Source organism: Xiphophorus hellerii, chromosome 17, assembly GCF_003331165.1.
Source record: "Xiphophorus hellerii strain 12219 chromosome 17, Xiphophorus_hellerii-4.1, whole genome shotgun sequence".
NCBI classification, from domain to species: domain Eukaryota; kingdom Metazoa; phylum Chordata; class Actinopteri; order Cyprinodontiformes; family Poeciliidae; genus Xiphophorus; species Xiphophorus hellerii.
In genome coordinates, this window is record NC_045688.1 from 17149937 (window position 1) to 17176541 (window position 26605).

Consider the following 26605-nt stretch of genomic DNA (forward strand, 5'->3'; position numbering starts at 1 on the left):
GTCTTCAGCCTGTGAAGACAGTCTGAAGCAAAGTTCAGACTGTCTTCTGAACAGTCTGAACTGTTCAGACTGTTCAGAAGTCTGAACAGTCTGAACAGACTGTTCAGACTGTCTGTTCACACATATTGTGAACAGACAGTCACAATATGTGTGAACAGACAGACATATTGAGCAAAGTTCTATTGAACCTTTCAACAGGATTTCCACGGGGATGGTATGGCGTGGTGTGTGACTTTTTAATGCCAGCAATGTTGCAGAGCTCTTTAATGAGGTGAGACTCGAAATCAGGCCCTTGGTCCGTGTGCAACCGCTCAGGAAACCCATAATGCACAACAAAATTCTCCCACAGACATTTTGCAACAGTCTTTGCTTTTTGATTGGCTGTTGGAAAAGCCATAGCGTACTTAGTAAAATGGTCTGTGAGGACAAGAATGTTTTTAGTGTTGCTTTTATCAGGTTCAATCGATAGATAATCCATGCACAGGAGTTCAAGGGGCCGGCTGGTCTGGATATTCACCAATGGTGCAGCTCGTTCTGGCAACGCTTTCCGGCGAATGCAGCGACTGCATGTTTTAATCTTGGTTTCTACATCTACAGACATGCGTGGCCAGAAAAACCTAGCTCTTACAAGGTCAAGTGTTCTTTCAATCCCCATGTGCCCCATATCATCATGAAGGCTTGAAAGCACAATAGAACGGTATTTCTCTGGCAACACAAGTTGAAATGATAGGACCTCACCATCCTGCCTTCTTCTATATAAGATGTCATCTTTTAGTTCAAGGCGTTTCCATTCTCTCATCACCAAAGGAAGATCAGGAAGCTCAGCCCTGACAGTTGGAGGGATTTCCTCTCCTGTTTCAAGCTGATGAATAACTTCTCTCAAAACAGGATCAGCTCTCTGTTTCTCCCTGATGTCATAAAAGGACAGTGATGGAAGGACTGGCAACCCCTGGTTCTCATCCATGTACAAGTCAGGGAGAACTGTAGAACCTTATTTGCTGTATTTGCTGTAATACAGCAAATCTTCAGATTTGCTGTATTACAGATTGCTACAGGAGATCCTTCCTGTCTTCAGCCACCAGCACCTACACCAACTCATTGACTTTGACTAATAAAGTATTTTCTTTGTCTCTTTTCATCTATTCCAACAGTTCCTTGGTGTTTTTCAGACCGAATTCATGATTTCTTTGTAGTTTCTGAATACAAGTTTTTCTGTGACATAATGTGAATCGTGCCTTTTTGAACAGGTATCTGTTGGAGAAACATAGGTGAAAGTTGTCCAAACCTTCAAGTAGCAAAGCAGCAACCGGACCATCCCACTACCACCGCCGTGTTTCAGGTTGCCATGGACTGACTCCACAATAGCAAGTGTGCGACTGAAACCCAAGTCTGACCTACTTCTTCCCTTCAGGACCCAACAGTCATGAACACAAGAGTTTGATGTGAATAGAAACAACCTCCCCGCTGTTTACTTCAAGCGGTCCATTTTACATGGCTCAGTTTGTGTCTCTGTAGCAATAAAGAGTCCTGCTGGAGGTCAAGGCGGTCAGTGTGGAAAAATAGTTTGACTAAAAGCAACACTCACAAATAGAAAATGAACAATAGTGTGTGTGTATGACTGATATAATGCGACAAACATAATAACAAAAAACTGTTTAACTATCGTGACCTTTTATATGAGCGACAGCCATTTTGATTTTTTCTTACTTACGGTCATTTGAACTCTTCTGACTCCTATCATGTAGTTGGTTGACCTGTGCTGCAGTTTAACTGCATAGTTCCGATAACCGTGTTAGCTCCGCCCACTGACTTTTATGGTACAGAGCAGACAGATTTTTAGCAAGAGTTTTCTATTTCTGATACTTTTGGAAACCTAATTTTTCTTTTTTTTTAAATTAAGGATAAATAAAAAGATGTTTCTCTAAATTTATTTATTTATTTATATTTTAATTTTTTTTTTTTTTACAAACCTCGTAGTAGGTGTCCGGATAAAATTAGTGTCACGTATAAAAGAAACGTGGGTCGAGCACTTGAACTGGATTGTTCTGTATATTTTTATGTGGATAATTATCTATGTTTATTTAATTGTCGCACATTGATCTTGCGGCATAGCGCAAGAGCTGAATGAATTTCATTGATGTGAATGGGTTTCTATCATCCAATTAAAACGACGCTCAGGTAGGCCAGAGGTCCCGCCCACAGTCAGTCTCTGCGCTCCGATTGGCTGTTTCGAACAGCGCTTTCCATTAAATACACAGCTGGAGCAACAGAGGGGAGAATGTGAGTAACTCTCTATAATTGAAGCTCCAACCGAAAACTTCCAGTGAGCCAAACGAGCATCCAGTACCAACTGTGACGCGGAGGTTGTAAGCGAAGTACTGCCAGCTCACGGTGCCGCTGGTGAGTTTATTTGCTCTCTTTTCGATTGAAAAGGATACGCGGTTGGGAAGATGCTGGAATTTTCGCCTGTGTGAAAGTTTCCTCGCGAGGAAGCCTCGTGGAGACTTCTAGCAGCTAGAATACAGAGGAAGAGTTGAAAGCTAGCTAAAGTTTTGTGTCGGGTTTACCGTGACATTGAGACGCGTTTGTCTCTACATGTTTGTTTGTGTCCACACAAAATGGAGCATTCGAGGAGTCTGGAGCAGTCCTGGAACTTTTGAAGGGGTCTATCGGGTTTTATTGCGATAAATCTGCGGCTTTACTTCCTAAACACTGAAAATGACTGACGTTTAAAGGAAGAATGCTCTGTTTAAACCCAATTTCCATGCATGTTTCCCTGCCGTCTCCGTTATCCAACGGCAGCCTCGCTGTTTGGTTCTGACACGTCTTTACTTGCTTCTGTTGAGTCTGAGCCGCTGTCTGAAGCGTGTACATATTTATCCCTGGTTGAATGGCAGCTAGCAAAAAATAAATGGGTAAGAGGATCAGTAGTTTACTAGTACATGTTTAATCTGTTGCCAGTCTCTGCTGAGTTATTCTGATATTATCCAGTCTGGAATTGTAATCATGTAAGATGTTTTTTTTTTTTAAATCAAAGTCCACAGTGGCTGGTATGTTTCTTCCTGCGGCTGCACTTATGGATCCAGAACAATAAAGATGGGCTGTTTTTTTTTTTTTTTATGGATGAAGTGCTGTTGTTGTGTGGCAATCCTGGTTTCCTGTTGAAGGAAAGGGGATGAAGTAAGGATGGACAGGTGCTTCCTGCAAAGAGGTTGTCTTCAGGGAAATGCTAGACATGCATTATAATCTAGAGCCTCGGCCTGCATGTTTAGTGTCACATTGAATGTGAATTTGGTCATTATTTTCTGCTGTGCTGGCCCAGGGACATGGGGTACATCTAGAAGTTGCAGGACACTAAGCCTATGAGATGCGTCTGAAAGTTTGTTCTGATGTTCACTTACTAATCCGTCTGTCATTGAACCACCCAGACAAATGTCCCTCATTTGTCCATCCAAACAGATTATTATTATTCCTTGTCCTGTCTGTCCATCGTTCCACCTTCCGTTTATGATTCGTCTGTTGGTCCATCCATCAGCCTTCCTCCCTTCAGATTTTTTATTTTTCTTTATTTTTTGTAGACTGCATATTTAAAGTCTGACCACTAGGAAACGATCTGCCACAAATCAAAATCTGATTTCTTTGATTCAACATTAAATTCTAAGCTGCAGAAATCTATGGAAGTTTGAGACTGGAAATGTATAGAAATCCTGTTTTTGGTGGCCTGTATGTGTCTACATGGAACAGGTTTGTTCATTCTTCTGAACTTGTCGAAAGGCCTGCAGCTAACGATTAATAATCAAGTATTCTATAGATTATTCTGACCATCAGTGGGATTAAAAAAAGGCACATTCTGCATATTTTTCATTTAAACTTATCTTATGCAGTATAACAATTGTATTAAAACATCAAAATTAAGAAATCTATTCCATTTAAAAAAAAAATGGTGCTAGGGAAGGTCATTTTGTGTTTAAAATGCAGTAACACATCATTCCTTCAGTGAACTCTTCAGCATTTTGCAGCAAATGATGCATTTGTAGCTGAAAAAAACATCCTCTGGCATCAACATGTGAACAGCTCAGCCCTTTCTGCTTCACTTAACATCAGTGCAGTTGCTTTTTATAGCTTAAGTGCAAAATGTATATTTTAGTGTGTTTCTTCTTTTTTTTAAATTACCAAGTCTGTTACACGTTCTCAAAATTGCCTTTTTTTGAGTCTGTACTCCTAGTGACTATTATTCAATTACTAATCAATCTGATTATTGAAATAAAAATATGTATTTTAGGCAAAAAAAAAGAAGTTTTTCTTTAAGAATTAAATCGAACATTTGCATCTGCATGCATTTCTGATATTCAATAAAGATGTTTTAGTGGTTAAATGACAAAATCAGCACAATGTAAATTTTTATTCATCTGATTAATGTTCACAATATTAAATGTATTAAAATGATTAATTGCGGCCCAATTTCAAATGGGTCAGTTCTAAACTTGCACCTTTAACCTCAATGTGTCGGACAATTTGTACTCTTACATGTGATAAACATGTCATTAGAGTAATGCAGCACTGCCCCGTACCCACCTGTTTCTGCACACTGTTGGTCAGCTGGTTGAAATGAGGCTACCAAGATGTTTAAATGATCACAAAAAGCACGGAGTTTGGGCATTTGGATGCATTTCTGTTCACAAACGACACAGTCGTACTAGTTTTATCAGACTGATGGATGCACAGCGCTGGCTGCTGACTTTACCTGCATAACTACAGACATCTTGTCTTCTCTTTAACGCATCGCTTTGACAAAACATGGACAGAAACCTGTTGGTTGGAGATCAAAACTGAAACGACGGGTTTTAGAGAAAACAGCCTTGAGAGGATCTTGGTACCTCTACACATTATTCCTGGGTTTTCACTGTAGCAGCAATGTGGAAACTGATAAGAGTTTGGCAGAACATCACATTCTTAGTTGGTTAAAGGACTTGGAGTTTTCTTGTTTTGTTTATCAGAAGTTGCTCCATGTTTCCAAGTGAGGTCCTCCTCCAGATTAGATTCTGTACAGCAAGTCACTGTTTGAGACAAAGCTGCCTCTGGTCGCCTCTTCATAATAAATGAGTAGGAACCTCATTTCCATCAATTTTCATAATCGCCATCTGCTTGATCTTTGGCATTGGGCTTCACATGTAGGACCTCCCAAAGCTACAACACACACTAACCCTTAATACATCCCCACCACCACTCTCCTCCTGAGGCTGAAATCCCAAATAAATGAGGGGTAATCCCAGATTTCATTATCATCCCATTGTGTCGGCTGACTGTTGCAGCCCATATGTCCCTGTGTTCATGTTTAACTCATTAAGTTGTCTTTGTCTCATCTGGTGCTGCTTCTTAAGGGTTTGATAGATGTGTGTAGCTTCCGTGAACAGTTCCAGCTTGCAGTATAAATCTTATCATCTAAAGACTCGCAGATTCTTCAGACAGGAAATCCATAACTATTTGTTTGATGGCACTTCCAATTTTCATCTATGGCTTTTTCTTTAATCTGATTTGATTTAGCAAAATTGGGTTTATATTCCAGTCTCGTTAAACTGGAATTATGCTACTGAACAATATTTATACTTGTCAAAGCCTGTTAAGTTAAAGTTATCTCACCAGCTCTGTTTTCATTGACCATTTAATTGTGCAATTTGACATTTTGAAAATAAATTGGCTTAACCGCACCAAATCTGAAAACTTGCTTTTCAATTAAAAAGTTTTGGGGCTAGGATGAAGTGAGTTTTTTTTTTTTTTTTTCTGTATCAAAATTGGGTTACTTTGCAAAACTGCATCACACAATCAACAACCGGATTTCGCTAATGGTGCAAACCACAAAGAAAACGGCATGAGTTGGAGGAGGCGCGTTGTCTTATTGCGTGAACAAGCTTATTCACATGATTTTTAGTTGCGTTTAATATTTAATAGAAAAAGTTAAATTGTGTCTTTCTTTTTTTTTTCTTTTCTTCTGACAGCAGAATATTGACAAAGATTAAATTGTCATTTGTCATGGGAACGCAGCTATTGTCACATGCTGTCAGTTCCTGTTAGCATAATCGGTAGGCCTGTCACAGTAACAAATTGTCCCTGAAATAATTGTGATAAACAATAATATTGTTTTGAAACCATTTTCTAGTAATGTATTGATGATGGCATAATGATGCAAGTTGTCCATCTCAAAGACCTAATAAACTTACATTTTGTACAGAGGACTGCAATTAGAAGACATTTTGCATATCCAAAATAAAACACAAAACTGTAAATGGGGAAATAAAAACCACAAACTACCAAAGGCATAAATAAATAAGGATTATTTAATTTCCCTTTGGGATTGATAAGGCATTGTTGAATTTGTGAAGTCTCCGAACGATTGCCCATTAAAAATATAATCAGCTGCAACTTTTTATAAATTGACATTTTTCTCTTCAGGAATTTTATTTCATGTTTTTTTCAAGGCACTGTGCAGGCCGCCTAAATGACATACAGAATGTTTCTCTGTTTCTCCAGTGAAGGAGTCATTTGAATGCTTGTTTGACTCTGGAACTTTGAGCCAATTCCTGATAGCTGCATGCAAACATTTAATTCAAATATTTCTGCTATTTTCAGGAGCTCCTCTGTTACTGAGAACTAGGATTAACCACCAGTCTCTTCTGTGACGGTGCTTTTAAAAAAAAAAATTCTCCAGTTTCTGCTCTGACCTACAGTTTTCCAAAGCAAATTATGATAAAGGTTAAATCCTCCCTACAAAAGAAGTGCCTATGACTCCTCAGAGGATTTGATTAGATGTAGTTTGAGTTCACCTTTAATAAAGCTGGTAACTTGGCAACACTGGGACTATTTGTTTGAACATTTGATTACTAGCAGAGCTCTGGCCCAGTTGAACAGCATTTACATTGTTTCTCTTCACCTGAAGCTGCCATGAAGGGATAAAATAGCTTCTTCCCCCCCATATTTTTAATTAACGAAAGGCAAATAAATGTTGTGTTGATTTGCAAACTGTCTGCTTCCCTCCAGGATATGTTTGAGTTCCCAGTTTTGTGTTCCTGTTTATCTTAAAACACACAAGGTGATGCACTTTGCTCTCTCCATTTATATATGGACAAACAGAACCAACCAGCTGAAGTAATGCCGGTGGAAAGATAAACGGTAGCAGTTGTTGAGCCATTTGTTGCAAATGGCCGACCTGCTGTTTCTGTGGGATTTCAGAGCAGAAACGGTTCATGGCAGAAATCTTCCCAGGGCTGTCGCCCTCTGAAATGAAACATCCCATAACTCTGTGAGGCGGATGGACGGGACTGCAGAATTGGAAAATGTTTGGTGTAAAAGTCAGGTTTTGCAATCAGGTGTCCATGACAACCCAATGTGCAAAGTCAGGCTCTGTTGAGAGCTCACCAGTTTACAGTTCTCAAAGTGAGGATTCGAACCGCTTGTTAGGACAAAAAGAACTTCTGCTCTTCATTATTAAAAAAAAAAGTAGTCTTATAAAATGTAGATTAGGAACCCTACCATATCTGGAAATGGCTTCAAAGGGAAGATATTTACTGTTCATAATATTGCAACAGAATATCACTTGAAACAACGCTAACTCTGTTCTAACTAGACGTGTTTGGTAGTTCACTTAAAAAAATGTAGAAAATGTGATTTCTTTTTTTTTTTGTTTGAAACCCAACAGCTTTTATGTCTGAAGCTATAACCGATTCAATCATCTGTTTGTGCGTTGACTCATTCTCAAACTTGTTTGTGCAGGATGCCGTTTACAAGGCCGTCTCTGGTGGGTTGACTCCACACCGGCATGTCTGGAGTCGGCCTCGTTGTTCCTGAGTTGGCACTGAGAGATTTTAATATCCAGGAGCTGACTGATGTAAAGCAAGCTGTGGATTAGTGTCATCAAATCAAAATTGGGTCGGCAGGTGGGGCCCACTCATTCAAGCCTTTAAGATGGGCTTTACTCATAACGTCCCACCTCTAAGGAGAGGCCGCTGCAGTAAGGACAGGAAGGTTGGGTCCAGTAGATTTAATCCTCTAAAAGTTCTATTTAAAAACTTCAAGCAGACATATAAACACCTGGGGGCTAAATAACTTTAGAGTAATTGAAGCTGAGCCGTTCAGTTCAGGGACATTATTTCCTTCCTGAATGAATGAGTTTCCTCATGGACACGGTGCAAACGGGCCCCATCTGCAATAAAAAGAAGCAGGCCAGGCTCTAAACGACCGCTGCTCTGATCGAGTAATTAAGTCCAGACACAAAGGGCTCAGCAGGAAGGAGTCTAATAGAGAAGGAGCTGCTATTCTCTAGGGGCCAGTTTGGTCCAGCAGGACCCCTCTGGACTCCAACAAAGGGGGTTTACTGGCCTACTGCCACTTAACAGGGATGTCGCTCAGTTATTGTGTCGCCTCAAGTTATTAATCGAGAAGGAAATTGTTGCGTTCACAATGAACTGATTAAATCCAACGTTGGCAGTATGGCTGTAAAGCCAATGGAAAAACTACGACGGAGTATTGGGGCCACGCTAAGAGGTTTAAAAAAATGAATTTAACAAAATTTAAATAATACGAGAATAAAGTCGTATTGCAAGGCATATTGTGACTCTATTTTTGCTTGTATTACAACTTCTCATAATATGATTTCATGAAATATTGACTTCATTGTGTTATGACTTTATTCTCGTATTTTTTCGACTTGCGTTCTCACAATGTTATGAATTCTTAAGGTACTGCGACTTTACACTTGTATTATTTCTATTTTATTCTCATGATTTCTCGTAATCATATGAAGACTTTATTCTCGAAATATTGACTTCATTCTTATATTACGGCATCATATATTATGCTTTTGACTTCTCAAAATGTATTCAATTCTCACATTATTGCGACTTGTTCTTTCGACTTTTTTCTCGTGATATCGGACATAAATTGAGATACGACTTTACACATATCGACTTTATTCTTGTAATAGCAGGACTTTATTATTGTAATTTTATTTCTTTTTTTCTTAGTATGGCCCTAATACTCTGTCATTAAAAAAACAGTAAGTGATTTAAGGAAATTTGCTCTAATTTTTGCTTCCTACTTTAGGCTGACGCTTGCATAACACGTAACGCACTGAATTCAAGTGTTTACCGATTAAATAAAAATAAAAAAATCCCTGGAGGGATGAAAAGCCTCAGGTTCAGGCTTGCGTTTTATCGCTCAGCGGCAAATCAGAAGTCCGTCACCGCCTGAACCTTTACTTATTACGTAATGCCCCCTCTTCTGCGTTTCTGCACGAGCGCCTGCATGCTTCAGCGGAGCGCCGCGGGCGCCCTGAGCGCGCCACGTGCTGTGTGTTTTGGTGACGGAGCGTCGTGGATGTGCTTTGCTGTCTGGAATAGCCCCAATCCTCTTAAATGATTATTGGATACGACTAGAGAGCAGTGCGACGTATGCGCGTGTGAAGTGGGAACAGTCGGATGTCTTCACCCTCACTGAATGCTAAAGAGCACAGACGGGATCTAAGTTTAGTTCAGGCTGCAGGGGGAACCGGGGCTTGTGCCGCTTACTCTACCGTAAACATGGAACTGTTCAGTTTGAAAATGTCTGTAATTTCACTCCCAGAGTGAACTACAGCTTCCTCCCCCTAAACCTGACTCTGGTTGTTCTCTGGCAGATTTGTCTGCCTGTTTCACTCCACAAACCCTTCTTCTTTAGGAATGTGGTGTGATTTGGTTTGGGAATGTTCCAGCCTGCCCTTAATCATTTTTCTTCTTTACCGGTTTGACTCTTTCTTACCCAAGCACTGCAGTTTCATTCCTTCCTAATTTATTCTCTGGACAAAGCACTGGTCTCAGGGTACATAATGATATCTGGGTATGTATGAAGTATTTTTGTGAACTATGAGAGTCAGACATCATCTCAGTCGTGAGGTCTCATGTTTTGTATTAAACGATCTAAGCACTGATTGTAGCTCAGAAACCCCATCAATTGATTCTGATCAAATATGCTAAAATTAAAATAAGTGTTTCTGCTTGCAATTTATTTATACACCTGTAGCCATACGACACGTACATACAATAAGATAGACTTGAGGAGGAGTAGCAAAAGCAAGTGATGTGGATTAGCACTGCTTGGCAACAACGGACGTTATCATCTCTGCTCCCTGGATATTGAGCTGTTGGTAAGTGTTGATCAGACTGACATACAGTCTTCAGTCAGAGGCTTCAGTCAGACTTCAGAGGCTGAAGACTGCTAGAGATCTGCTTTGCCCGCAGCAGCACCATCCATGATGACTCTTTTTAAAGATACTTAAATGACAGAAATGTGACATTTAATTTCCCTTTAGGATAAATTCAGTATTTTTATATCGTTTGAATTTATTTTTTCTTTAATATCCTTACAGTAGAGTAGACGTATACGCTGGTGGATCGTTCTGAGGTATGCCACAATTTCAAATGATTGTGGATTCAAAACCAATAATTTGAAAGTCCGTTTAATGAGATGCCAGTTGAGAGAGTGTCGGTTTCACGCATGAAACCAGATTGATGGGGAGTGGGATAATCAGCATCCATTCCAGCCACATTGTGTAACGTTGTTGTTGGCATGGGGGAAATAAAGCAGGATGAGCTGTTTTCTGAAGTTAAATGACTTGTGTTACAAATTGAGTTGTATAAAACTAAAAAGAACTTTATCTTTAACCCCTATTGGTAATTGAGCGTTTATCTGAGTCCAGCCTTAGTCTAACCCCACTGGTTATCTTTTGTGCTTGACTTAAGCCGTAACTGCTGAAGAGAAAGGGTGGGGGTGTCATGGGAAATCACTTTTGAGTGTCAAATGGGAAATGAACCTTAGAATAAAGCTAGCACTGTGTGGACATGTCTGTCAAATGACCGCTGAAGAATGTGCGTGGCAGGTCTCCATGTCGATCCATGCCCTTTCTGGGGTACCATGCTCGGCTTCGGCAGCATAATAAAACCATTTTTTTGTTTTTTGTCTCCTCTCTTGGCTTCAGTTCTCCCACCCTCCTCTGCACTTGACATTTGACCATGTGTGTGGGCCTCTTTCATGCTCCAGATGCACACAACTGGAGTTCTTGCCAAAGATTCGTCCTCCTTTTCTGTCGTTGTTGAGCGGTCACCCCTCATGAAAGTATCCAACAGATACTTCTCTGTTGGAACTCTAAAGGTCTTTCTACCACTGCAAACCCTGAGGTGGTTTCCAGGGACTTATCTGGCATTATTATCGTCAGTAGCTGTTTCCATTACAAATGTGTGCAGGTCTTGGTCTATTGTCTGCAAATGTTGAGAAAACAGAATTGTGCAATTGCTGCATTTAATAAGAAATTACATGAAAATCAAACCTGAATGAGCGTGTTCACACGATAAGTCATTACAAATCATGGCAGGGACGGAGGTAAACATTTACATGAGATTTTAATCATCCAGCCATGGTGCTAGCGCCATCAGCTGTGTTATTCAGACATTGGAGTGACGAACCCAATGTCACTCCAATGGCATTGGAGTGACGTATGTAGGCCTGCATATGTAGGCTTGGGAGCCTACATATGCAGCATTTTAGGAAAATTGTATTCTGCAGTTTTACGGCAGACTCAGAACTTTTTTATGAACTGAGATTTCTGGTGGAGCTGGATGCACAGCCCAGGAAAAAAAAACCCCTCCTACTTTCTGTTGTCTTCATTGTTTTCTCCAGTAGTATCATCCGGCTATTGGTCACGTGACTCGTGTGGGGGAAAAAAAGTCTTTCCATTGCAGTTATGCAAAAATACATATTTTTCAATATGGCCGAGAAACCACCTCATCCTATTGCAAAAAGTCTTATCGAAAGCAAATTTATTTTAGTAATTTCAATTGCTGCAATTCTACGGTTAATAAAAACGCAACTAATGTGGCTGAAAATGGAAGGCTGCTGGAAGTCGGCTTGCCTTATTTGAGCGGTGAACCTCAAACAAGCCCGCAGTCATCAGATTGAAACAGCTGTGGCAAAGCAAACACCTGATTCACTCGTAGGATGTCACGTGCGCTTGCCCTTTGCGCCTCAAGTTTGCTCGTTCTGCAGCAGCTTTGTTTGACTCCTCGGTCCAGACCGAGTTCAAACCGGGAGGTGTGGTGGTGGCTGGGGGGGGGGGGTGTCTAAGAGGAAGCAGCAGCAGCAGCAGTAAATCACCTCCTCTACTCCATCTCTTTCCGTTTCATTGCATCCCGATCAGGGAGTTCCTGGGTTGGAGATGAGATTGGTTGTTAAGAAAACAATGGCTGCTTTGTGAGAGGGTCCCGCTGTGATAGGATTGGTGGGGGGCACATAGATGGCCAGGGCTTAGTGAAGCGTAGCCACTTCATTAGTCAGGGTTCTCCTCGTGCACCTCCTCCCCTCATCCCTTTCTTTCTCTCTCTCCCTCCCTCCGTCCCGTCATTCCCTTGCTGGCGTTCCCTCCACCCAGTCGTGGACGCAGAGGCAGGAGCCGCTCTGGCCGAACATTTCTGAACACTGTGCAGGGACCTGACTTGGTTAGTTCACAGTGTGTCCAATAGGCTGACAGGAGTTGGACGCTGGACAGGTTTCTTCAGTAGTTTGAGTTGTTTCTGTTCCGCGGTAAGTGAGATGATGTCAGACTTGCGTCTCCTCTCGTCTGGACGCATCACTCCCTGTTGTTTAGGTTAGTTTTTACTTTGTCAGTCCTGTCACTCTGTGCTTTAGTAGAAAACATGTTATCTGAATGCCGCACAAGGGTTTTTGCTGCTGATATTCATAAATCTGGGGTGAAAGCAGTTCGTGGAGAGGGGGTTGGTATTCCAGGACTATTGTCTCAGCTGTGTTGTCCAAATCAGCTCTGTTATTAGGATCTGTGTGCTCATGATTGCTTCCCCACATCCACTCCCTCTGTGTCAAACACACTCCCCACTGGGACCGCGGAGTGTCGGGGTAAGACTGGTGTGGGAAAACTGGAGAAACCAGCTGTGTCACTTCCTTTGAGAAAAGTTTGAAGGTTCAGTTGAAAACAGACTCTCCTTACACAATTTGATGTCGTGAGTTTTAAACTAATTTAATTAATCATTGTAGTTGCTAATTATTGAGAGTTAATGAGATGACTTTTGAACACTTTTTAAACACATCTGCAACTCTAGAAGAAGGTAACAGTGTTTTTCACTCTGCAACAGCATTTACCCTGAGGAGTGTCGCAGCAAACCGGTTGCCCTGATCGGTACATTTACATAGAATAATAAGGCTGTAAAATTGGAACGATCGCTCTGCTTGGTCATAACCTCCAGAATGATTAACGTGGCAGATGGCAGCTTCACAGTTTGGCATGGGCTTCTACTGAATGCTTATTGCTCACAAATGAAAGTGTGTATATATTACATATATATAGGAATAATATATATATAATTATTTTTTTCTCTTTGAGATCTGATACATCCTGCTATGTGTTGAAACATTTTAATAAGTAACTTCCTTCCTGGTCATTCATTGATTTAAACAAAGTATGCTCATTCATATCCTTTAATTAGAAAAACAAATTGATACATGCACAAACTCAGTTTTCCAAGTCAAGCAGATTTTTTTTTTTTTATACATATATAAAAAAATTATCTTGAGGAATTTTCACTGCCTTTCAAAGAAGTTGCAATTTAAAATCTTTTGAAAGTGGAAGGTACAGAACAAAGTACTTTTTTTTTTCCAAATTATTTTTAAATCAAAAGGTTTTTTTTTTTTCATGAATTAATTTTCTTAGTAAACAGGACTACAAACACCCAGTGACTTTCACTCAAGCACATTTTGCCACAGCCTTTACGGAAAACTGAACTAAATAATGCAAGATGTTTGAACATTCGCCTTTGAGAATACACGCAAAAAAAATATCCAAATATGTTAAGCAATTGGGACGTATTGCTTGCAGATGTTACGTTTCAGTTGTACGATGACTTGTAGCTCCCTCTTCAATAGAAATCAGACTTGATGATTTCATTAAAATATTGTTTTGTTTACAGGCAAGAGGGGAAACTTTTTGCAAAAAACCCGACCTTCTGTTTGGTTTTTTTATATCTACATTTTGTGGATCTTGATCAGTGGTGGGAAGTAACGAAGTTACTGTACTTAAGTACAATTTTCATGTATCTGTACTTTACTTAAGTAGATTTAATAATGGGTACTTTCTACTTTTACTCCACTACATTTTACAGTAAGTATCTGTACTTTCTACTTCACTACATTTCTACAAAAGTGTCACGTTACTCGTTACATCCAAGTCGCACTGCTCTCTTTTTGTCCGTTAAAATATGAAGTTCAGGGACTTTAAGGTGGCGCCGTAAAATCCAAGCAATAACGTGACTTAGTGTCTGTTGTCACCCATCGCCTCCCCCTTTACTAGCACGCGGAGCTCCAGACATGCGCAGTGGTTTCCTCTGAGCGGGAGAAGATGTCTAACTAATCGATAATAGCTGCATAAATCATAAGATATGACGACATGTAAAACCAGCAGCGCTTCGCTTTCACAGACGGTGGGACTTTGTCCAACTTTTAGCGTCACTTGGAAGGAAAGCTTAAAGAAAGGTAAGATCTGTGGACGTGATGCTAGCAAAGCCAGCTGTACTGAGACACATGTTGCATCTGCGATGAAAAAAAGTTGTCACTCATGCGCTGAATTATTGTGTGGATTCAGGAACGATCCGATTCTTCTGGACGGATCTTTACTAAGGTTGATGGGACTGAAGCCTCACTGAGAGCCGTTCTTTGTTCTTGTATACACTGCAATAGCTATTTATAGCTATATATATATATATATATATATATATACACACACATTTATTTAATTGCCGAATAAGTAAAAGTTGAACGTATGAACACAGAGCATGCTCATTGATTGATTTTGTCTCCTGTCATGGTGGCAAACATGCAGTGGGAGGGAGGATGAGAACAGTCATGGTGCTCCTTCTGCTTGTTGCGCCGTTGGACAGTGTTCATAGTGTTGTTGTAATGTTACAATTACAACTGTAATTGTAACATAGCAATTACAGTTAATTGCTATGTTTCATGGTTTAATGGTGCAGACAGTTGTGGTTTCTGACATGGGCAATATGGGCAACCGCCCAGGGCGTTATTTTTATAGGGATGGCAGGCGACCTCTGCGGATTGTAGCACAGCGATGAAAGCAAAACAGAATGAAATGAGTTGTAATTGATACTGGTTAAATATATTTCAGCTCTAAGTATTTATATCTAGGTGTTTTTATGGAAATGTGGATCTTTCAGATCAATCTGAGAACCAATTTTGATAGGTGCACTTCATTTTATTGTGTCATGTAGCGCAGGGCGCTGGTCTTGGTCTCGTGTTCAGTGGTCTTGACTACAACTCTGCTACGTGGCTCCTCGATTGCATGTCTTCCCCCCCACACCTTCGTTCCATCCCCTTTCAGAATTTCTTTCTAAATAAATGTCACTAATGAAGTTCATGCTACGTTAGGACAGGAAATAAAATGTTTCCATCCCTGAAATTATGATGCATAGAATCACATATCTAAGTCTAAACTCTTACAGAGAATAAACACAATAAGAACATGTTTAATCTGTGACATTGTTTATTAAAATGGCACATTTATGATGTATTCAAATTAAATACTATCGGCACACTTAATGATATTAGCGATTAGGTTATGTATTCAGCAAGTACTTTTACTTTTAATACTTAAGTATTTTTAAAAGCCAGTACTTTTTTACTTTTACTTAAGTAAAATGTTAAAGTGGTACTTTGACTTTTACTTGAGTACATTTTTGCCTGTGTATTTGTACTTTTACTTAAGTACATTTTTTGAGTACTTTCTCCACCACTGATCTTGATCAATTTCAACGTGACTGTTTTAGCTGAAAAATTTGGACACAGTTGCTCTAAACAATAAGTTTGATTCATGTTTTGTAGCTGCTGGTGGACAACAAGATTTTTCCAATGTATTATAAGCCTGGCGGGCCACCAGACTTTACTTGTGCCCACCAGGCTTAGAATTGTTTTATTTATATTTGCCTTTAAGACCTTTTAGCAGGTGTTGGGTATTGTTGACAATGTCTTCCAATAATTCATAATTACTTAGTGATATCTTCAAATTTGCTGTAGACTTCAGACTGCCCTGCTAAGACAGGTTCTCAGGGGGGGAACTCTGCCCTAAAGATTTGCTTTCATCTCGACAGAATGAAGAAGTGAACTTCTGGTGAACACAATCATGGCTGTCCAGACTGGCATCCAGGTAAGAGTCTGCTTGTTTCTGTCAAACGTTCAGCTTCAGGACCACAAACTGTCACATTAGTAAAGAAGAAAAAAAATCTATTTATTCCTAAACTATCTGGGTTTTTCAGTTCAGATACTCCAGATGAATTAAGCAGCTGCTTCGAGCCCACCTGTATCCCAGCATGCCGTGCTGCTGTTGTTGTGCATGTCTGGCGTTCCTAAGCTCCCAGCCTTCAGTTGTTTCCCCCTCCACATCTTGTAGGGAGTGGGCGGATTGCTCCTCACTTTTTCCCTTTCCCCTCCCAGCGATGAATCGCAAGTCGTTCCCAAAACCAGAACAACAAGCGGATCGAGTTACAGCCTTGTCCCCGTTCGACACCTCCTCGACCGGCGCGCTCCTCTCATCTGCTCTGGAAAAAGCAGGACTCTCGCATTCCCACCACAGTTGGATTGTGGGAATGTAAAATATGCTTCCCAAGCACTGATGGCATAACATGTGGCAGGAAGGGCTGCAGCATGACGCGGATGTTCTGCAGCTGTAAACGCAGCACATGGATCCTATAGGTCATGTTACAGTCTCTGTGGACGAAATGGCAGCTTTGATTTTACCAATCGAGGTTTTGTGTTTTTCAAAGTGAAGTGAGTGTAGAAAGTGGCTGAATGTTTCTGTGGTTCTGGGTCTGGAAGGTGAGCAGTTAGGATGCAGTGATGCTGCAGCCTCACTGCGCATGTAGAGCACAGTCAGATCAGATATCTGCTCAGCCATGCTGAACATGTATGCATTCATGGAAGTAGAACTACAATCTGTAAAGGGAAGAACTGCTGCAGAATCCACTGGAAGCTTTAGTTTGGGTTCCGTTTGGCATTTCCAAACATCGAAACCTTTATAATTATACAATGTAAAGGGATTTGTCCCAATGAAATCCAAAGCTTTACAATAAATGTAAAGTCTGTATTGAACATTTCAGTACGCAATGTGAAAAGGACTAAAGTAAACGGCTCAGGCTTAGTTTAAAGGTCAGTTAGCAGGTCATGGGAAGTAGGAGGAAACCAGCTTGAAAGTTGCAAACTTGCTACTTTTGAAGCAGATTGTTTGGAGACGGAACATTTGTGTCGCATTGAAAAATGTAACTGATTGTTGTTGATGCTGTTCAGATGATTCATAGACATGCAGCAGCAGGAGGAGCTTATGAGAATCTGTTTTTGTCATGTTTTTATTTTCCATCTGGTTGGATGGTTTCCCTTTAGAAAGTTTTGATGTGCTTAGCTTGAACCACTTAAGATTAAACCACCTTTAATTGGCGATTAAAGGTGGGGAGTGTTTCAGGTTCTGGGGCGTTTGTGTTCTGGATTACGAGTCCACGTTCCTGTACCCAGTGAGATTAACTCAGACCGGCTCTGTTCCACAGGCATTTAGATTCCAATATTAAGCTGTTCTCACTTTCACTGAGAATATCTGTAGAGCTGTCGCAGGTTGGATTTTCCATTTTGTTTTCTTCTTTGAAATAATGTGACTGATGCACACTCAAACCATCCTTTGTGTTTTTTTTGCCACTTCAAAATTTTATTGACACACATATTCTGGATCTAGAAATAAACGACAAAAATATTAAAATCTTATCTCAAACAGATGATTCAAACTTTCTGAGGTTTAAAAGTGACTAAGAGATTTTGCTGTCTGTCCTGTAATTTCTACAGCAGGGAAAGAAGGAAGTTGCAGATCTAAACCCCGAGAGTTGTCCCTTTCCCCTTTGACTTTTTTTTTTTTTCATTTATCTTTTTCTCCTAAACATCTCAACAGTCTGGCCTATCTAATTATTAAAAACTGGCTTTGACTTGAGCTTTGAAAACGTAGCCAAAAAAAAGTTAACTTTCTAGGGTGAAAGCATTCTCTGTAATCTTCAGTTGCAACAAGTTCTTTTTAGCGTCACAGTGGAGAACAAACTGAGGTTAAATCCATCATATCGACCTCAAAGTTCTGCTCCACTGAGGCCCGAGTCGCTCCCAGTCCAGCGATCTGGAACAGAACAATTTGCAGCAGCGCTGCGTCGGTGTAGAACGGCCCGTCCGTTCCTCTGCCCAGAAGGTTTCCTGTTTGTCGTCCGGGCCAACGCCATGAATTCGCCGCCTTGTTCCGCAGCACAACAATCCATTGAGTCTCGGCAGCGCCTGGTCACATGCGAACGACACCAAGATTAAAGGCCGCATCCGAAGCAGATGTCAACAAGCTGCATGGCAGGAAGAGGGAGCGGTCCATCAGCAGCTGGTTACGTAACGTGTGGAGATGTCAGAGTGGACATCTGCAGCTGATTAGGTTTACCCCCTCAGACCGCCTGGAAACTGGAAAATCAGCTGGGAATGTGGAGGTCCCCTGCTTCTCAGTCTGAGTTTTACAACTGTGTATTGGGGCCATTGAGGGAGGGAGGAAGGATTCATATTTTCTGGAAAAAGACTCAAATTTTAAGATTCTGATTTTTTTTTTCTTTTCTTTTTTTTTTCTAGAAAATATGTGACATTTTGAACACAAATTTTAAGATGAATCTCAGAAAATTTCTAGGAAAGCCATGGAAATCTGAAAATCAGAACAATTCCAAACGTTGAAAAATTAGACTTTAATCTCAGAAATGTTCTGGGGGGGGGGAGTTTTGGGGGCAGAAATGTACCTTTCCCCCACCCCTCTTCTTCCTCTAACTACACTGACAGAGTTGAACATAAAGCACTTTTTTTAAATTTTTTTACATTTTGTTCAAAGCCATAAAACTGAGAACTCCCCACTGCCCCCACATACACTTGGTTTCCCTGTGTGACAGACTTTGAGTGACCAGATGAGGATGCTGACTGGGTGAGGCAGTGTGTGACAGCAGGGATGGGTATGATTGGACATTGGCTTCAGGCACAAAGAAGCACATGTTGGGGAAAGTACAGCAGCATTGGAGATATATATATATATATATATATTCAGACTAGAAGCAAAATAACATGACCTGTCTCAGAATGTTGGGTTAAAAATAGCTAATTACTAATGGGAAGAAAGAGGCATTTAAGTAAAATTATCTAGTTTTTGTCATGTTTGTGTTCCCACAGACAAATTTGGACCCCAAGAAAAGGTTGACTTTAACTTTATTATTCCTCTTGAATACAAACTTTTTAAGTTCCTGTATTTGCTAGCTGGGCAACAAGGCTAACAGCTTCTAAAAGGAAATTATTGGCCAACAAAACCAGTTAGCTTTTGTGTATAAAATGACAAAAATTCAGAAAAATGGAATAGTTTCAGGTATGTTTTTTTTTCTTCTTTTAAATACTTTTCTTTTCAGATGCTAACTTTTCTAAGTTCCTGTGTTTGTGAGCTTCGCTGTAAGACTAACAAACACAAACTTAATTTCCACCAAAAGCTTTTGTCTATAAATGACCTCTTTAGATTTAAGGTGTTTTTACTTGTATGTTTTTTCCTTTTTCCAGCTCGGTTAACTTTATTTTGTTCTCCAGGTTTGGTTCAGCGAGAAGTTCGACGCCCCCCTGCTGAGTCCCAGGTGCCCCCGCAGCCCATTGGCTCAGCGGCACGGCCCCGGCCTCTCCAACGTTTTCCAGTATGACCAGTGGCTGGCGGTCCGTCACGAGGCCACGCTGGTCCCCATGCAGGAGGACCTGGCCATCTGGCTCAGTGGCATGTTGGGTGGGTTTAACTTCCACACCAGCTTCTCCTAACACTCCTAACTGTTAATTTTTTTTTTTTTTTTAGATGTTTTGACACAGCAAGGTTTGATCCAATCAGTTTTCCATCTGCCTTCAACAGTAGTTCTGTGTGTGTGTGTTGCCTGCCAACAGTTCCCCCCCAGAGGCCAGGAACGTACCGATGAACTATCGACGCGGCTCTCGTGTATAATCAGATTTCGATGCTTCCATTTCCAAGCATCTCTTGGGGAAACCGCAGAGCGGAACAGAATCCCTCAGTTTCTCCGCTGCTGCCTTCATATGGACGCCCATTGTCCGTGTGGCACAAAGGAGCAGCGAGGAACCCGAAACTGACTCTATTGTTGCTGAATCAGGGTTTCACAGCCCAATGTTTGGCTGCTAACACGAGGAATGTGGGCAGGTTCTCAGCGCTCAACGTGAGTTGGCGCTCCCGTGGACAGGATGGCCTGCATTTCAGGTTTTTAGACGTTTCAAACAGCGAACCAACAGGTGGGATCAACGGGATAAAGTTTCTAGCCCGGAGGCTGAGCCCTTTGTGGGGTGGAAGTCGACTTTTACAGAGCAATCTTTGTCACTTAGTGCGGCCGTATTGTTCCCTCCGGCTTTGATTTACAGCAGAGGGAGCGTGGGAGCGCCTGAGCCCCTTGAGGAGGAAACGCTGGTGTTTAATGTGGCCTCCTGCTCAGGAACATGGAGAGAAAGGAAGATGTTCCTCTGGTTTGTATCTTTTAACCTTTCTGTTTTTTTTTTTTGTTTTGTTTTGTTTTTTTTCCAGGAGAGGAGGTGAGAGCCGAACTGTTCATGGAGGAGCTGGATAACGGCGTGAAGCTCTGCCAGCTGATCGGCGCCCTGCAGACCAAGGTCGCCCAGACCTGCCCCACAGCGCTACCCAAGGTACGACATGGAAACGCGACAAATGTGTACTGGAATGTTCGGCCTCCACATAAGTTTGACGTTCCGCTTCCCGTCCAGCTCTTCCCCACCAGGAAGGTGGCCTGTAAGCGCGACGCCTCCCCGGGTTCCTTCTTCGCTCGGGACAACACGGCCAACTTCCTGGCCTGGTGCCGGCACGTCGGCGTGGACGACACCTACCTGTTTGAGTCGGAGGGCCTCGGTAAACACCAGAAGGCGTCCAACCAGATGACAAACTCTCATTTCTTTTGGGACTTTTAGACAAACGTTCAGGTTTAATGTCTAATCATTCCAACTCAGGGAAAGAAGGCTTTAGCCTGGATTCCTGCAGACATGACCTCTGAGGTTGACGTTTGAAATGACCTGCCCACTCGATTTGGTGAACTATTAAAACTAGTTGAGTCATTTAGAAAGACAGTTGGGTAACTTATTAAAATGCAGCTGTAAAGAAAAGGTTCAAGTTTGAGGCCAAATGAAGCTATAATCTTTAACATTAGTCACAGATTAAAAATCTTTTTGTTAGATTCATTAAAAGTAACGAGTTACAGTGAAAATCAGAAACTTTTACTAGAAGCTACATTTATCAGTTTATTTAAACCTTCACTGCTTAGCAGAAATACTCATTCCTTCCTTTTGCACTTGTCCTCATTTTGCCACAAAGTTTAAAGAAGGTTTTTATATGCAAGACCAACAGGAAGTAATGCTTGATTGTCAAGTGAAAATGTTAGCTATCATACTACACTTCTGATTTTTATTTGAAAATACAGTATATCTGCATTCAGGTCAAAAGTTGTTTTGTTTTTTTTTGTTGTTTTTTTTAAGAGAACATTGATGAACAAAACGGCACCAAGGCGGTATTTATTAGCTGCTATGTTTAAGCTGCGGCTCGTTATTGTTGGATGTAGCATTGAGGAGCGAATGGGATCAAACGGAGCAGATCTGAGCAGCAGAGTCCGGTTAAGCTGGACCTCCTAGTGCAGGGGTGGGCAACTTCAGGCCTGGAGGGCCGGTCTCCTGCAACTTTTAGATGCATCTCTACTTCAACACACCTGAGTCAAATAATGAGGTCATTAGCAGGACTCTGGAGAACTTGGGAGGTGATTCAGCTATTGCATTCAAGTGTGTTGGACCAGGGAGACATCTAAGAGTTGCAGGACACCGGCCCTCGAGGACCAGGATTGCCCACCCTTATTCTAGTGGCTTAACGGGATCTGATGAAGGGAGCAATCACTCTGGAGTTTGAGCAACTCAAATGAAGTGATCCCACATGGATCACACTTGAATCCCAGTCTGGAAGGAAACCCAAATAACTGCTGCTCTAATCAGGGTTTCCCACCAGTGAAGCTGCTAAGTCCGTTGGTTGAGGCGTTGGGACGGCCGGCCAACAACCCGCCGTGTTTTGGAGTTAAATGTTTATCGTTGGATTTTAGGTACTGTTGATGTCTTCCAGTAATGCATAGTCACCTAGTCATATTTTAAAATGTCCTGTCAGCTTTATAGTCTTAAAGATGGCAAACATAAAAAATATAAAATAAACTTTTTCCACTTCAGTTGTTTCACCCTAAGTAAAGTGTGTGTACACTTTCCATTACAAAACTTTGTCAATACTCTACTCAAGTTTAACCCCCCCCCCCCCCCCCCCCCCCCCCCCCCCCCCCCCCCGACAATTTAGCAGTTTCTGTATCTCCAGTAATTAAGAAGCGCAATTAAAATCGCATGTGAATAAGTTTGTTCACACAATAAGCTGTTAAACACGCTGCGCAATCATCCTCCAGCTACTTCCTGTCTTCTTCTTTGTGGTTGGTGCCACAGGCAACATCTGGCTGTTGATCATGTGACTTGTATGACAAAATATTTCCATTGCAGTTTTTCAAAAATAAGCTAATTTTGAAATTATGTATTTATATGGTCGATGGAAATGCGGCTAGTGTATATTTTTTAAAATAAAAAGACAAATGATGCTTAGCCTGGCGGGTGGGGGAGTAAAGCGTGATGGCCAGGTTTATAAAACACTTTAGAAAGCTCTGATCTGATTTAGAATTTTTTAAAAATGATTTTTGACATATATTTTGATCCTGAATGTTTGTCTGCCGCCTCTTGCTAACCGGTGTTTTCTCCGCTCCAGTGCTGCACAAGGAGCCTCGGCAGGTGTGTCTGTGTCTGCTGGAGGTCGGCCGGATCGTCTCCAGGTGCGTTGGTCCCCCTGAACGTAAAACCTTTGAGTCTCTCTCTTTGGCGCCACCTAGTCCTGACTCGTCTCCGCCTGTCCCAGATACGGGGTGGAGCCGCCCGTGTTGGTGAAGCTGGAGAAGGAGATCGAGCTGGAGGAGACGCTGCGGATGACGGAAGAACCTCCCGCCGCGGTGAAGACCTTCAGCGTGTGCTGCCAGCACGGGGCGCTCTACCACCCAGAGGTGAGATCAGGCCCCGTTTCCCCTGACGACGGCAGCTGACCCACGTGACGCCCCGCCGGTGCTCTGACTCAGTCACACGTGCAGAGCCACGTCGTGACACACATGCGGGCGCAGACGTCGAAACGCTCCTGAAGGGGGGGCTGCGGAGCCGGTTGGATGGGTTTACGTATTTAGTCTGGTTCAGTGGATCAGAGCGCAGCAGCAACAGTCGGGGTTGATCGTTTTCCTCCCAGAGGAGACTGCCGCTCTAAAAATAACCAGTCAGTGAAGCGGGAAATGGCTTGGAATTAAAAACAGACACAGTTGGATTAATCATATTCCCAAATGCATCTGGCTTTAAACTGAGCTGTTCCTACTTTAAAAGGTTTTTTCTCCCAAAGGTATTTATTTCCTATGAACTTTTGCACATTTTGTCAGGTTTCAATCTCAAACTTTGATTTTTCATCTTCCAACTTTTATTTTTTCCAAATCAATTTTTTAACCGTCAGTGACATATTTGACAAGGCGACGACATTGCGGGATATAATGAGGGGAATAGTGGACATTATTCACATTAGCTGCGTTTTCATGTTCTGCTAATATTGGAAAACCAATAAAAATGTCACAATTGAGGTGTTTCCATTAAATTAAAATCGCACAAAAATGAGTTTGTTCCCGTGATAAGTCAGTAAAAAGTATGCTGCACCGTGATCCTCCCACTACTTCCTGTCGTCTTTGTGGTTTCCTCCAGCAGCAACATCCGGTTGTTGAACATGTGACTTGTGTGATGTGAAAAAAGTGTTTCCATGGCAGTTTTGTGAAATGAACCATTTTGGGTGCGTTTTTTAAAAAAAAACCCACCTCAAATGTCATATAGGACAATCTTATGGTTAGCGGAAGCACAACTATTGTCCTAAAGGTGACCATTGAACATCCATCCATATCGACTCGAGCGTTCTTCAAGGATCAGCAGTTTAAATACCGACATTAAACTGATTCTGTGTACATCAGAGATGATAAATGTATCTGCTGGTTTGCTCCTGCAGGAGCTTAGCATGGATGACCCTCCCTGTAACTGCTCCAACAAGGTGTCCATAGAGTACCTGTCGGAGGGACGCTACAGACTGGGCGATAAGACCATCTTCATCAGAGTGAGTATCTCCGTCTGTCCGTCCCGGTCAGTTTGAACTTGGCTCTGAGTGTTTGTGTTGTTGTCAGAGATTAGCCGCTAGCTGTTGCGACCTGGCAGCTCCGGTGGTGCACATGGCCGCAGGCCGTGGCTGGACACATGCAAGCTCATTAGCCAATAGCAGCGGATGGTGATTACATCACAACTCCGCTGCTATTCAGGGCACAACGCCTCAGTGCAGACGGGTTAATCTGCATCTGCTATTTCGGGAGCTGCAGTGAAACGGTCGCTGCTTGCCTGAAAGCTCGTGTGTGGACTTTGGGATGATGTGGGAATGTGTGTTCCCTCAGATGCTGCACGGCAAACACGTGATGGTGCGAGTTGGCGGGGGCTGGGACACCCTGAGGGGCTTCCTGACCAAGTACGACCCTCTGCGGGTGCTGCAGTTCACCACACTGGAGCAGAAGATCCTGGCCTTTCAGAAGGGCCCACCTGGTTTGGGCGGTCACCGTGCCAACAACGCTCCACCCCCTCCGCCTCATATGGACCCTCTTGCTGCAGTTAATGGCCTCATCTCCTCCTCTGCTTCCTCCTCTTCCTCCTGCTCTTCATCAGCATCTGCACCCCCTGTAGGACAGAGCTGCCGCTCATACGTCCCCTCCCCTGCCTGCACCCCCATCTTGGCGAGGAAAGGTTCTGCTGCTGTACCGAAGAAGGACCTCCAGACGGTGCTGTCCTCCCCCAGGAAGCCCACCCAACTCCCCCTACCCGTCCCCACCAAAGGCTCCTCTTCTCTGCCCTCCTCACCTGTGAGCAGCTCCTGCAGGTGGGCCCCCAGCCCGGGCAGTCACCGCAGAGCCCTGACTCCATCAGCTCCCCCTGTGGAGCCAAGCTCTGCCTCGAAGCTAAAGCCCCGCCCACATGGTCCTTCTGCCCACCCCAGGAGCCCGGTCTGCCCTGAGCCTTCCTCCAAATGCCCCAAACCTTCCAGCCCATGTACCTCCCCCGCTACTGAGCACATGCCCCGTTCCACCACCGTATCTGCCCCCAGAGACATTAAGCCTCCCTCGGGCGCCAGCCAGCGCTCCCACCTTGCACAGAGGCGCTCCTGCTCTCCGGCGTCACGCCTCCGACTGGGGACAATGAGGAAGGCCAGGGTGGCCACAAGGACTGTGCCGGTACAAAAAACGGTACCCCGACAGTTCCCGTCCCCCTGCTCCCAGGCTGGCTCCTCCCGTGCCCCAACCCCCTGCTCCCAGGCTGTGTCCCTAGCAACAGTAACTTCTATCTGCTCCATGTCAAAGGTTAAAATCAAGGTGGCCTCTGCCATCCCTGGGCCGGTCCCAAGTATTCCCTCCTCTTCCTCTAAAGGTAATCAGAAGGCCCCCCCCACAGCACAGAGGACTGTGAGAAAACCAGCAGCTCCAGGGAACCCCAGCACAAAGACGGCGCTGAAGCCTGAAGCAACGACAACTCAACCCACAACCTCTCAGAGAAACCCAGTGAAAGCTGCAGAGAAGATCCCACAGAGCAAGACCAGGAGTGACAAGCCATACTTTGAAATGACCACTAGGAGGAAGCAGAGAGCCTGAAACGGCACCCTCTAAACAAGGCTTCATGAAACCAGCAGCACTTGTTGGTGCTCAGACTTTACATTGATATCATCTCTAATCCTTGTGTCTGATCATGTCTGTAATTTTGTTTTTGATTATTCTTTTTAATTATTTAAGTCTTTTTTTTATCCAACTGTGATCTCTTTAGAGATCAGATTTACATTAATAAACTCAAAACTTGCACAATGTTTACATTTAATTATGACAATATTTAAATCATAAATGGTCTTAGAGGGAAATTATGTTCAACATACCACATGAAACTTTTTAGACCCAACTCATGAATATAGTTGGTTTAAGACAAGTTTTACATAAACTTCTGTCTTTCCTTAGCAGGTTACCAAAGTTGAAAAAAATGACTAGAAATCATGCTTGAATTTTATTTATATTTTCCTGAGATTCCAGTTTCAGCTTGTGAAAACGACTGGATGTCAGGCCACCTAAAAACTAATCAGTTTCTCCACATTTTGTCACAACCTTAATTGCAAAATTAACCATTTTTCATATTTGGCTTCAACTCTAACTCGTCTGTCTGCCTAGTTGCTGTTACAGAAAAACCTCCCCACAGAGTGAAGCTGCCACCACCGTGCTTCACAATATGGGGTGGTATTAACCAGATGGTGCCTTTTGTTTTTTTC

The 26605-nt window shown here is 42.4% G+C and overlaps 1 protein-coding gene across 3 annotated transcripts; it reads left to right on the forward strand.

The window, feature by feature from the left end:
• Positions 1 to 2267: 2267 nt before the first annotated feature.
• gas2l3 (growth arrest-specific 2 like 3) lies at positions 2268 to 26323 on the forward strand. 3 transcript variants are annotated; one of them, XM_032589569.1, is made up of 9 exons: positions 2268 to 2400; positions 16191 to 16246; positions 19714 to 19900; positions 20696 to 20814; positions 20893 to 21034; positions 22958 to 23021; positions 23105 to 23246; positions 24272 to 24376; positions 24705 to 26323. In XM_032589569.1, exons 2-9 carry the CDS (start codon positions 16223 to 16225, stop codon positions 25944 to 25946), a joined length of 2025 nt encoding a protein of 674 aa, XP_032445460.1. In that variant the 5' UTR covers positions 2268 to 2400; positions 16191 to 16222; the 3' UTR covers positions 25947 to 26323. The 3 variants fall into 3 exon arrangements, with proteins under 3 accessions (XP_032445460.1, XP_032445461.1, XP_032445459.1); XM_032589570.1 differs by lacking the exon at positions 2268 to 2400 and adding an exon at positions 12179 to 12667; XM_032589568.1 differs by lacking the exon at positions 2268 to 2400 and adding an exon at positions 12179 to 12603.
• The last annotated feature ends 282 nt before the right edge of the window (positions 26324 to 26605 follow it).